Source organism: Salvelinus sp. IW2-2015, linkage group LG17 (genome assembly GCF_002910315.2).
Source record: "Salvelinus sp. IW2-2015 linkage group LG17, ASM291031v2, whole genome shotgun sequence".
Lineage (NCBI taxonomy): Eukaryota > Metazoa > Chordata > Actinopteri > Salmoniformes > Salmonidae > Salvelinus > Salvelinus sp. IW2-2015.
The window spans coordinates 15,670,690-15,684,052 of NC_036857.1; the positions used below are offsets into that span (position 1 = coordinate 15,670,690).

At 40.5% G+C, this 13,363-nt stretch overlaps 1 protein-coding gene across 1 annotated transcript; it reads right to left on the reverse strand.

Moving 5' to 3' along the window:
- Positions 1–2,283: 2,283 nt before the first annotated feature.
- On the reverse strand, positions 2,284–12,554 carry LOC111977069 (sodium-coupled neutral amino acid transporter 3-like). Its single transcript, XM_024006352.2, has 15 exons — positions 12,402–12,554; positions 11,583–11,658; positions 11,337–11,452; positions 10,500–10,573; positions 10,021–10,113; positions 9,570–9,651; positions 8,614–8,696; positions 8,303–8,361; positions 7,141–7,269; positions 6,762–6,841; positions 4,789–4,889; positions 4,547–4,671; positions 3,403–3,547; positions 3,077–3,180; positions 2,284–2,864 (listed from the first exon to the last, which is right to left on the reverse strand). The coding sequence occupies exons 1-15, from the start codon at positions 12,458–12,460 to the stop codon at positions 2,760–2,762; spliced, it is 1,431 nt and encodes a 476-aa protein (XP_023862120.1). The 5' UTR covers positions 12,461–12,554; the 3' UTR covers positions 2,284–2,759.
- Between the last annotated feature and the right edge of the window lie 809 nt (positions 12,555–13,363).

Below are 13,363 nucleotides of genomic sequence, written 5' to 3' on the forward strand. Positions count from 1 at the left end.
TTGTTAAAAGTTAATTTGTGGAATTTCTTTCCTTCTTAATGCTTTTGAGTCCATCAGTTGTGTTGTGACAAGGTAGGGGTGGTATACAGAAGAAAGACCTATTTGGTAAAAGACCAAGTCCATATTATAGCAAGAACAGCTCAAATAAGCAAGGAGAAATTACAGTCTATCATTATTTAAGACATGAAGGTCAGTCAATGCGGAACATTTCAAGAACTTTGAAAGTTTCTTCAAGTGCAGTCGCAAAAACCATCAAGCACTCTGATGAAACTGGCTCTCATGAGGACCACCACAGGAAAGGAAGACCCAGAGTTACCTCTGCTGCAGAGGATAAGTTCATTAGAGTTACCAGCCTCAGAAATTGCAACCCAAATAAATGCTTCACAGAGTTCAAGTAACAGACACATCTCAAAATCAACTGTTCAGATGAGACTATGAGAATCAGGGCTTCATGGTCGAATTGCTGCAAAGAAACCACTACTAAAGGACACCAATAAGAAGAAGAGACTAGGTTGGGCCAAGAAACACAAGCAATGGACATTAGACAGGGGGAAATATGTAATTTGGTCTGTTGAGTCCAAATTTTTGATTTTGGGTTCAAACTGCTGTGTCTTTATGAGACGCAGAGTGGTTCCCACCGTGAAGCATGGAGGAGGAGGTGTGATGGTGTGGGTGCATTGCTGGTGACACTGTCAGTGATTTATTTAGAATTCAAGGCACACTTAACCAGCATGGCTACCACAACATTCTGCAGCGATACGCCATCCCACCTGGTTTGCGCTTAGTGGGACTATCATCTGTTTTTCAACAGGACAATGACCCAACACACCTCCAGGCTGTGTAAGGGCTATTTGACCAAGAAGGAGAGTGATGGAATGGAGCATCAGATTACCTGGCCTCCACAATCACCCGACCTCAACCCAATTGAGATGATTTGGGATGAGTTGGACCGCAGAGTGAAGGAAAAGCAGCCAACAAGTGCTCAGCATATGTGGGAACTCCTTCAAGACTGTTGGAAAAACTTTCCAGGTGAAGCTGGTTGAGAATATGCCAAGAGTGTGCAAAGCTGTCATCAAGACTACTTTGAAGATTCTAAAATCTAAAATATATTTGGATTTGTTTAACACTTTTTTAACACATTTTAACACATGATTCCATATGTGTTATTTCATAGTTTTGATGTCTTCACTATTGTTCTACAATGTAGTAAATAGTTTTTTCAAAATTGAATGAGTAGGTGTAGGTGTGAGTAGGTGTGAGTAGGTGTGTCCAAACTTTTGACTGGCACTGTATATTTATTTATATTCCGGATATTCCGGACTCTGACATTACTCATTCTCATATTGTTCGTTTTGATATGTTTAGCCTTTTTTAAATAGTTGAAACAGATTTTTCCTGCAATTTACAACCATAATATTTATGCTTAATTCTGTGTGGGGGAAAATGTGTATGTTTTTCTGCATATCTAAGCATACCTCTTGGGCTGTTTTTTTAAGAAATGAAATATGCTTCTCTGCATATCTGCTAAATCTGGGTAAAAGATGGAAAGGAATGTGAGTCTTATTCAGTACAATGAGTTATTGCTTGCTTTTTTAAAAGTCTACCAACCTTGCCAGCAGGCATACCAGTTAAGCTATTTAGACAAGCTAGCTAATCTAACTAGCTAGTTATAAGTGTAGGACATGGGGAACCTATATGGGCTAGCTAAAGCCAATAAAATTGCTAAGTGGCTGGTAGTATTACAAAAAAGCAACAACAACAACAACAAAACCATTTTTAAACAGGACAAATCTGAGGGCACACACCTCTGGTTATTGTACTGCTAGATATTGCTGCATAGTTGGAGCTAGAAGCATAAGCATTTCACTGCACCTGTGATAACATCTGCAAAACTGTGTACGTGAACAATAAACTTTGATTTGATAACTGGAAAAGGTGAGTAAATACATTACTTGGCATCAAGCAACATGGTAAAATTTAAATAGTTAGACCATGCTGAAAAGTGATTGATTTATCATTAGTGGCTCATTTCGTTTTTAAATGGTCTGCAGCTACTGAGAAATACTGTACACTACCAGTCAATTACCTCAAGAAATTTAGCTGAAATTACGTTCAATAAACAAATCTACGGATAGTGAAGTAGGTTTCGGAAGTGACATAAAAGTAAATCCATTTTAGAATAACATTTTCTTCTCTTCTCCTTAAAGCTGGTTGATTAAACCACTGTTGATATTTGATCAAGAAACAACAGTGGGGTGAATTGTTTGGCAGTTGGGTAGCGAGGGAAGCTTGACAGTTCAAGAGATCCAGTCTCTTTGTATAGAGAAAATTAACCCCTCCCATCTTCTTCTATCTCTGTCACTTTTGTTTTACACCAGATGCTCTTCATTCGAGGTACTAGCTTAATGGCTTTTGACGCACGCAGCAAGTAGTGGTTTAGGGGTTTCCATGGGCAACACCCTCATCAGCACCTCTGACACTGCCTGGGTGACATCTCTGACTAGAACTTCTTCCACAAAGAAAGTGACATCACTGGGTTCCTCAAAGACTAGCCTCCATGGAAGAGTAGCATGTCCTTTTGATGTGAATTGGTGGGTAAACGGTCTTACCATGACGCAGGTATGGTAAGACTCATGATGATGTGGGTCCAGCCTTTCGACCGTGTTTGATCTTCCTCACAATCCAGACGTGATCAAGAAGTGGCACGGCGACAGGGCATGCTGCTGTGGCGTTTGGACCCCTACGTCAACGGATGTGCTCTAATGGCTACCTCCAGCTCGTTTCTCTCCGGTCGTCCAGTCGATGATGATGAACGTCAGGCTCATTGACATGAAGATGAAGCCCATGGCTGTAAAACAGGCAGCCTGAAACCAGCCAGAGAAAGAGTTGTTGGAATTCACCTTACAGTCATGAATGTAAAAAAATAAAATCTTGACACAAACCGGGGTTTCGGAAGTTCTTTCCAGAACCCATTGTGATACCACCCAAACACTCCGAAAACCTGAGGATTGTGTGGAGAGTTTTAATAAATATGTCTAGACAATGGCAGGAAAATGAATGTCATGTGAAAACCTACCGTGATCTTTGGTCTTGACTTCATTGGTTCTTGTTCGGTGGGAACAATGCGGAGGTAGAATAATCCTGGGAGGATGAAGATCAGACTAGGTGCAGTGGTGGCCCCTGGACAGCCAAATGAGACAATGAGTTAGTCCTCTGGTCAGTACTCTTGTATGAGACATATGTAATGTAAACTGTCCTTCCTGTAGTGTTAAGGGTGATGATGAGACATGGCATGTCAGGTTGATTGGTGAGTATGTAGAGAAAAAGCATCTGAGACTGGATGGCAAGAACTGTTGTAGCCTATACTCATGAGCATATGAGTGCTTTTTTTCGGAGTCTCACCAATGATGCCAAAGATGTCTCGGATATTGGGCACAAGGATTACAAGAACGTTGACCACGAAGAGGAGACACAGGGCAATGGTGATGTGGCGTGCCCAGTGGAATGGTTTCTCTGGGAACAGGAGCTGGAGAATGGCTCTGCGAATCTGGAGAGAAAGAGGACTCAGGGGAGTATCTACAGTGAAACTTGCAACATGGCTGTCGAGTGTCAGTTATAAGGTATGTTTAAAGTCAATCAACCTAAACTAAAGACCCAATTGATGAAATTACATTCCATACACTTTCCTACCAATACCAACTCTGGGTTAAATAGAGATTATAGGATGTACTGTACAAGCCAGCATCAGTTATTCTAAGCATAATAACGGATGTAGCTTAACATTCAGTAGCTTAACATTTAGAGAGAAATTGATATATACAGTATCTAGGCTATGTTGGTTTTGAAATGCAAACAATATTTGAAATGAAAACCATTGGAAGCGTCCTTAGAAATACAGTAATAATAGCAGGGGTTCCCAAACTTTTTGCGGCCGGGGACCTCTTTTGTGATAGCAAATTCATCAGGGACCCCCTTAAAATCAGAACATAACTCCGACTTTAGAGTGCGATAAAAATAGCATTCCGGGCTAACCAAGCCTCGGGCCCTGGGAAATAACATTTTAAAGGCACCCCTCTTTGCATCGGAGAGAAAACTGAGGAGTTTTCAAGGTAATTTCCTGCAATTCTACACATTTTCCCATGGGGCAGAGAGACAATTTTGCAGGTTTAAAGCTTAAACTACAGTGCATTTATGTTTAAAATGACAATTTTACGAAATACAAGAAACTTGAGTTGAAAACTGGATCATTGATGGAGTACTGTGGATCCCTGTGAGCCTCCCAGGCCCAACTGTGCATCTAAGGGTAGCCTATATTGTAGATTAATAATATTGCAGTGTATTGTATTGTATTGCCCTCTAAACTTGTTTCACAGACCCATTAGCCAAATTTCTTTCATCTGTTGTTGCTAGCAATATTTATTTAGAATAAAAAGAGATCTTGGCACAGAACCCCCTGTAGTACCTCCACAGACCCCCAGGGTGGTTCCCAGTTCAGGAACCACTGAATTAGAGTACGTAATTAGAGCTAATGAGAGGAGGCTCTTACAGGAAAGAGGACCACAGGGACAGTAAGGGTGACTGCCACCAGCACGGCCACACGCACACACAGGATCAGGGTGTCCAGGGGGTCCACTTTGCTGTAGGTGTGCAGGAGCTCAGATTCCGTGTTCACTACATAAATATATATATGCACACACACACAAATTGAGTATCTTTTGATATTCTGAAAGCAACATTTCTTTCTGTAGCGTGAATACGACTAAAGCCGTCTTGAAGCCCTGATCTTACCGTAGAAGGTGAGGTAACCAAAGATGGCAGTGAGGAGGTACATGACAAACATGCCCATGATGGACACATTAGCAATACCCTGCATGCGCCTCTTCGTTGCGCTTTGGTGGAAAGAAAGCAGTTTTTTTGTCTATTAATGAGGTAGAGGGATTACACAACTAATGTTACATTTATTATATTAAAAATGTCCCTTGATTTAATCAAAAGCCAACAGGTGTAGGTACATGTGTACAGTTGAAGTCGGAAGTTTACATACACCTTAGCCAAATAAACTGAGTTTAAATGTTTCACAATTCTTGACATTTAATCCTAGTAAAAATACCCCGTCTTTGGTCAGTTAGGATCACCACTTTATTATAAGAATGTGAAATGTCAGAATAATAGTAGTGAGAAGGATTTATTTCAGCTTTTATTTCTTTCATCACATTCCCAGTGGGTCAGAAGTTTACATACACTCAATTAGTATTTGGTAGCGTTGCCTTTAAATTGTTTAACTTGGGTCAAATGTCTTGGGTAGCCTTCCACAAGCTTCCCACAATAAGTTGGGTGAATTTTGGCCCATTCCTCCTGACAGAGCTGGTGTAACTGAGTCAGGTTTGTAGGCCTCCTTGCTTGCACACGCTTTTTCAGTTCTGCCCACAAATGTTCTATGGGATTGAGGTCAGGGCTTTGTGATGGCCACTCTAATACCTTAACTTTGTTGTCCTTAAGCAATTTTGCCACAACTTTGGAAGTATGCTTGGGGTCATTGTCTATTTGGAAGACCAATTTGCGACCAAGCTTTAACTTCCTGACTGATGTCTTGAGATGTTGCTTCAATATATCCACATCATTTTCCTTTCTCATAAGTCCATCTATGTTGTGAAGTGCACCAGTCCCTCCTGCAGCAAAGCACCCCCACAACATGATGCTTCCACCCCCGTGCTTCACGGTTGGGATGGTGTTCTTCGGCTTGCAAGCCTCACCCTTTTTCCTCCAAACATAATGATGGTCATTATGGCCAAACAGTTCTATTTTTTTTTCATCAGACCAGAGGACATTTCTCCAAAAAGTACGATCTTTGTCCCCATGTGCAGCTGCAAACCGTTGTCTGGCTTTTTTATGCCGGTTTTGGAGCAGTGGCTTCTTCCTTGCTGAGCGGCCTTTCAGGTTATGTCGATATAGGACGTGTTTTACTGTGGAAATAGATACTTTTGTACTGGTTTCCTCCAGCATCTTCACAAAGTCCTTTGCTGTTGTTCTGGGATTGATCTGCACTTTTCGCACCAAAATACGTTCATCTCTAGGAGACAGAATGCATCTCCTTCCTGAGCGGTATGACAGCTGCGTGGTCCCATGGTGTTTATACTTGCATAGTATTTTTTGTACAGATGAATGTTGTACCTTCAGGCATTTGGAAATTGCTCCCAAGGATGAACCAGACTTGTGGAGGTCTACCATTTTTCTTCTGAGGTCTTGGCTGATTTCTTTTTATTTTCCCATGATGTCAAGCAAAGAGGCACTGAGTTTGAAGGTAGGCCTTGAAATACATCCACAGGTACAATTCTCAATTGATGTCAATTAGCCTATCAGAAGCTTCTAAAGCCATGACATCATTTTCTGGAATTTTCCAAGCTGTTTAAAGGCACAGTCAACTTAGTGTATGTAAACATCTGACCCACTGGAATTGTGATACAGTGAATTATAAGTGAAATAATCTGTCTGTAAACAATTGTTGGAAAAATTACTTGTGTCATGCACAAAGTAGATGTCCTAACCGACTTGCCAAAACTATAGTTTGTTAACAAGAAATTTGTGGAGTGGTTGAAAAACGAGTTTTAATGACTCCAACCTAAGTGCATGTAATCTTCCGACTTCAACTGTATGTGTTGTAGTGCAATTTAGTATCGGTAAAGAAGGATAAAGGTTGTCATATCAACATGGTGATGTGTGAAGGGAACAAATTGGGTGTTCATATTGTTTTATGAACTTACTTTTTGAGTTCAGTGTAAATGGGAAGCACCTCAGGGTGACAAACAAAGGCGAACGCCAAGATGGGGATGGTATACGCCGTCTGGAAACCATATAAAGGATAAGTTAAATTAGCAGCATCGCACAAGGAGTGCTTGAGTAAACTCACAAGACCGTGTGGACATTTGTGCCACGCTGGTTCTGCTCTGCTTCAATACACATGGACAACCAGTTGCACTGGCTGTAACATGATATGTGCATGGATGCACAAAGTCATTAGCATATTGAATGACATGTGCTCCAACTGCAAATAGCTCCTAACCTTATGTGGTTGTATTGTAGCAGAGTAAGAACCTAAGAGCAGAGGTGATGTGGAATAAACACTAAAACATATATTTTAACCTCCTGGTTTATGGTGAACATTTTGCCTTCACACTGTCCCTCCTCTTCCATGGTGGTGTTGATAATTGTTGTGTGATTGCTGCCATTTGGCACCAGGGGGCAGGGGATGTTGAACTTCTTGTATATGACCTTGAGAGAGAGAGAAAGAGAGAGAGAAGCGAGAGGTAGAGAGGAGAGAGAGAGTGGTGAGATGTCAGCAGAAATATATCAATCCTCTATAGCTGACAACCATGATCACATTTTGTATTTATTTTTTATAACCTTTATTTAACAAGGCAAGTCAGTTAAGAACAAATTCTTATTTACAATGTGCGCCGCCCTATGGGACTCCCAATCACGGCCGTTTGTGATASAGCCTGGAATCGAACCAGGGTCTGTAGTGACGCCTCCAGCACTGAGATGCAGTGCCTTAGATCGCTGCGCCACTCGGGAGCCCTAGACATATCTCTAGTTAACTTGTGAATTCCTGTCCAAAGCCTCATTCATCCTTCTGCTTTTGCTAATTGATCAAGGTCAACGATAGAATTTGTCACATTAACAATGTACCTTTCTGCAGTAAGGCATTTTAAACAACAACATGCACAGTAGTGTAATCTAGGATTGTGCTCAAGTATTCAAGCAACATTGAACAGTTTCAAACATTTTAACTATAGTTTTAACATATTACAATATTAAAATAATAATTTGGCCAAATGTGGTTAATTTATGATGTTTCCCCCCCTTTTTCTTTGTATGTCAACATAATCAGACAATAACCTATTTCAGAAAGTTAACGTATCCATGTTCTTAGCTAATTTCACCATTGTACAACAAGGCCTGGCTGGCAGTGAGTATACGAAACAGGAGCTAACATGAAATGTCATGTGAGGTAGAGTGGCACAAGATATAAATATCTCCTCATAAATTGTCGAGGGCACATTAGTACCACAGTCTTTAGTCATGACTCATGCCCTAAACTGTTAACACATTTAACACATTAACAATGGTAAAGAATCACTAAAAACAGAGCATGGACAATGGAAGTCCAATCATCAGGAGGTGAAAAGCATATGCCGCATCAGAATATAATATTGAAATGTATGATTGCTTGTATAATATATATATATTGTCATATAATACAGTATAGACATCCATCATCAGATGTCATCAGAAAGTCACTCACCGAGGAAAGGAAAAAGACCATGCAGGTGAGGGAGAAGCCACTGGTGTAACCCAAATACCCTGCAAGATGCAACCAAGGATTGTTACTACAACAAAAACAACAACAAGCATCCCACATCCCAGCTGACAATGTTTGGTTTCCAGGACACGTCTGCTCCTGGCCTAAAATAGATCCTTAACAGAGCAGAGTCTATAGTCATCCAAATGTTTTGTTTTATGAATAAATAGGCGCTGACTGAAAGATTGACAGCCAGTGAGGTCATTAGCAGCCATGAGGAAAAGTCAAAGGTCATTATGAGGTCAGTCACATACCCAGTTGTCTCATCAGGGCAAGTGGGAGGATGACGCACACACTGACGATGATGATGAGGTAATTCCCATTCAGGAACCAATCTCTAATTTAAAACATTAACAAAAAACAAAAACGTAGTCAGACACAAAAGTTAATTACTTCTAGGTTCATTATGGCATGCAATGTAGACTATACTAGGAAACATACTGTTTAGGGGCAATTGATGCAATGTTAGGTAAAAATGGCGTGTGGTTCTGGTGGGATGGCTAATACAGTTTAGGGACCTGGGGGTAAGCACTGGAGACCTGGAAGTAGGTGTAGGGATCGTAAGGTGCGGCATATTTTGCTGGGTCCATGTATAATGCATTAGCCAATCCTGGGTTTTAGCACCAAATATTGGGAGGGTTGACTAGTTTGGGATGGCAGTGAAGAGGAATGAGGATGGTACAATGGACAGATAATAAAGATTAGATGGGGGTGAAAGTCCAGTCCTAACTATAGGAGTTTAGCTCTGATTGGTTCCAGAGAGGGATCAATCAGGAAAGAGTAATCTGGGTTTATGGGGATTTTAACAGCTAGCTTGTTGCATGTTACACCCCCTAATTTTTTTATTTAATTTCATTTATTTAACTAGGCAAGTCAGTTAAGAACAAATTCTTATTTACAATGACGGCCTACACCGGCCAAACCCGGACGACGCTGGGCCAATTGTGCGCCGCCCTATGGGACTCCCAATCACGGCCGGTTGTGATACAGCCTGGAATCAAACCAGGGTGTCTGTAGTGACGCCTCCAGCACTGAGATGCAGTGCCTTAGACCGCTGCGCCTCTCAGGAGCAGTGTTTTCGTGGACAAGTAACGTTGTCAAGAAAAACTCCTGGCCTTAATTAAACATACATCAGTAAGTGTGCCGAAGACAATAGTCCTCATGTTAGTTTGCTACACTGAAAGTTGTGGCAAGGTGCTGCTCCACTTACCCAGTGTTTGATGACAAGCCCAGGAAGGCTTGAATGACCAGAGGTAACTCATACTTCACAATGAAGAGGTAACTGGACATTGCTGGAGGGGATTAAACATATTTCAGAGTTGTTAACTTCTATTATCATAAGAAAACAGACACACCCTGCCCATTTTTACCTGTATTTTAGTTTGCCTAAAAATGCTTAGCAATATCACACAAACATTGGAGGAAAACTTTCTGTCATGAACCACTAAAACCTTTATGAGCCATGAAATCCATGAGTGCAGTGAAGCCATGAGTGCATTTATATTTGCCCATGTGGTTCTCTTCAAAACAGATACTATGTGTTAGTGCTAGTGGGTGAATATATTACTGTATTAGAGGGGCAAAATGTTTTTTCACTTTTATGGACAGAGGGTCCTATTCAATCAAACTCAATGACCCAATTCCTCCTCCTAGGTACTTACCACCAATGTTGTGAAAGGTTATAATGACACCCGCTGCTATTTTTCCTGGGTGTCCAAAAGCCCGGAAGCCCAGCTGTTCATACGCACGAATACCTGAACAGACAAACAAGATATTAGTCTGTTAAAGAGTAGACATGGGACAGGATCTATATGCCATGACATTAGAAGACACTTTTATCTAAAGCAACAGTGAGTGCATACAGTTTTGTATATGTGACACCAGCGAACCAACAACTACAGACAACTTGGTTCATATGGTGGATCCCTACTTTAGGTTTGTCTATAAAAAAAGCTGGGCATTTCTGTCAGGCATTTGTGGAGGGGTAAAATCACAAGTTTTTCAATGGTCCAAATGCAGAGGGAAAGTTTGTTGACAGAAAAGTCAGTTCACTTTTCTCATCTTGTTATGATAAACTTTGTGATTCAGCTTTCAATTTGTCTTTGATTCCTAAGGGTGATCCTAAGTAACACATACTCACCCACAACTCCAGCACTCTTAAGCAGGAGGTGAACCGAGTAGCTGGACAGACAGGCGATACATGTCAATAGGATTCTGCAGAGCACAAACAACTGACTTAGAGATTTTGGAAAGGTAAACAACATAATTTATTTCATGTGGATTCAGCCAATGTTAAAATAATGAATCCCATGGTCAGCCCACTGCTTCACAGATGCATCAAACAAACACAGTAAACTCTACAAGAATAGACTGCCCTCCTGTGACAGCAAATTGATTGGCACAATGGACAAATTATTTATTCATAAACATTTAAACAATTCTTGACTTCTGACTGAACCTGACGTGAATGTGAGCAACCCAAAGTGCAAAGCATGCTGGGGAGCCATATCTGTGGTGTGCTCACACCTAAGCTATGATTCATCAGCCGACTCTTTGCTATATTTAACTCCTGAAATCTGATTTAGGAGTCCCATGTGTCTCAAATCTCACCATAAAAATGACATATGGACACACCAACGCACACCACTCTTCGCCACTGTTCTTTTAACCATTTGAGGACCGTAAATGTTAAACATTAGATTGACTACTTTTTCATATAATTTTTGTCAGGATTCCACTGTAGTGTTTTGGTAACATTGTTGCTATGTGTTGTGCAGTAACAGTGTGTATCAAACCATATCGGGAGGATCTGTGACCTTTTGACAACAACAAAAAATATGAGACAAATAATCCTTCCCCCAAAAATGTTGTCCTGCCAAGAGCTGTGTAATATTTAACTTGGTGGGGGTGTGTGTACTAATTTGTCTGTTGTCACATCAAGGAATCACATAGGGACATAATGTGTTGCTGTACTTACATAAAGAGAACAATGCCTGTGTTTGACATGGCGTACGACAGTCCTAGAATTCCACTCCCCATTATGGCGTTACTGAGGTTAAAGACGGACATTCCGAAAGAGGTTTTCCCCTCAAACTGCCAAGGACACAAAGACACGAATGTACGTTGTTATAACTCCTCATGATGACATTTCATGACATGACATCTCAGCATAAAAAGGATGACTGCCAGCTCCAAAGCTGTTGCCATAGCTCTTCATACTCACATCTGTAAACTGGGGCTTCTTGGTCCCATCACTCTTATGTGGTAACATCTCCTCTTCCTCTTCCGCCTGCAGGATACTATGAAGTCAATCAAACCAAGGAAATATAGAAACTATAAGGTTAAACAACACTCAATTTCATTAATGTCCAACTTCAGCCAAGCAAAGTATCATTATAATCCACTGGGTGCTTGAAAATGCTGTCCTTGAAAGAGTACTGTATCCATTTAAATGTTTAAAATGCATCTGAGGTATACTAGTGTTTACAAAAAGCATGTTTTCACAGGTATTTTTCCAGGTTTTCAACACAAATATGATACATTTTCTGCAAAACCATAATGACAGTGGATTTCATTTAACTTGTTCATCTGCTCAAAATAGCCGAACAAACATAACAATACATTTCTGTGCAACAAAAAAAAAAMTGGGCAAAAAACTAGTTGTTTCCATGTTATTTCAATAAAATAAATCAATGTGATGATGTTGAATCAACGTGGAAAGTGTTGTCTTTTTTTCTCCCAACTTTTAACCTAAATCCAATGTCATGGTGAAATGTTTTTTTGCTTTCATGTTGAATTTGCATTAGTTGACAACCATCACAAGACCATGTCAATCTAGACTGTAGACATTTCATTTACACAAACAGTGACAAATAAAGGGTGGTAATAGTCTTGTCTGTCAGAAAACAAACACAAATATCCTTGGAATTTGTGGAATCTTGGTGGCCTTTTTGAAATCAAAATACTATCATGCACACAACTGGCGGAATGATATTATCATGCATGCCAGGTAGCAATATGTGCAGTCAAAGAGGACACATACCCATTTTCCAAAGGGACGAAGCCATGGTGGTGACCATTTGATAGCTTTTGGAGTTCCATATTGTTTTTTGCTGATACAAAGAGAGCTGGGTGTGACTGATGGTTCTTCACTGACTGGAGGAAAACATTGAAGGATTCACAAGGAGGCTAAAGTTCCAATCTGAAAAAGGATAAAAAGATGTACCTTAGATAAATGAACAACTTGTCTTTTGGATGCCATTCCAGATGATAGACAGAAAAATGTAAACAGTCAGGTTTGACATACGTTGAAAACGGTTTGGGGAATTTGCACGTTGCAAAGTGAAGCCTAGACTCTAGGGTAACTGTGGGAGTTGTCAAGTTGTCTGTCACTATGGGACCACATGTCTGCTTCCCACCAGAGGAATCCATAGCACCACTCTCTCACTGCATGTGTCATTTCATTTGACGGCTCAGGTTGCATTGCCAGTAATGAGACTCCTGACTACTTTGGAATTCCTTCCAATAGAATTCCTTCCAATATAAGTCCTGTCAATAGCATTTGAATGAGGACAACCATACTGTAAACAGGTGAAATCAAATCACCTTGCTCAATGTTTCTGACACAACAGGATTTGGAAAAGTGGGCTGTTACCATTACTCTTTCAGTAGGGCTTGGTTTACTTGGCAGATCTACCTTGAAGTCCTTCTGCATACAACTCATAATTGATTTAACGCTTTCCTTCATTACAAAATGAAGTACAGATTGTTAGGGCCAGTTCTTTTTTTGTTTCAATCAACTCACGTTTCCCAGAAAAGGGATGTAAATCTGATATAAACGAAACCTGGAAGCACTGTGTTGCCATCACAGACTTTGTTGTGAACACAAACTTTGTTGTACACTGTTATTTATCAATCTTTTATTTATCCAGGTGAGTGCCATTGAGGTAGGAATCTCTATTTAAGGGATCCCTGGTATTGGTTTAAGATTTCACTCTTGTTCAT

Bases quoted from the DNA above. Each gene is read 5' to 3' on its own strand.
- LOC111977069 (XM_024006352.2), bottom strand. From the start codon at position 12,460: ATGGAACTCCAAAAGCTATCAAATGGTCACCACCATGGCTTCGTCCCT. The intron at 11,659-12,401 runs GTATGTGTCCTC...TTGACTTCATAG, and splicing joins TTCGTCCCTTTGGAAAATGG to TATCCTGCAGGCGGAAGAGG. The intron at 4,890-6,761 runs GTAAGTTCATAA...TTTCCACCAAAG, and splicing joins ATTTACACTGAACTCAAAAA to CGCAACGAAGAGGCGCATGC.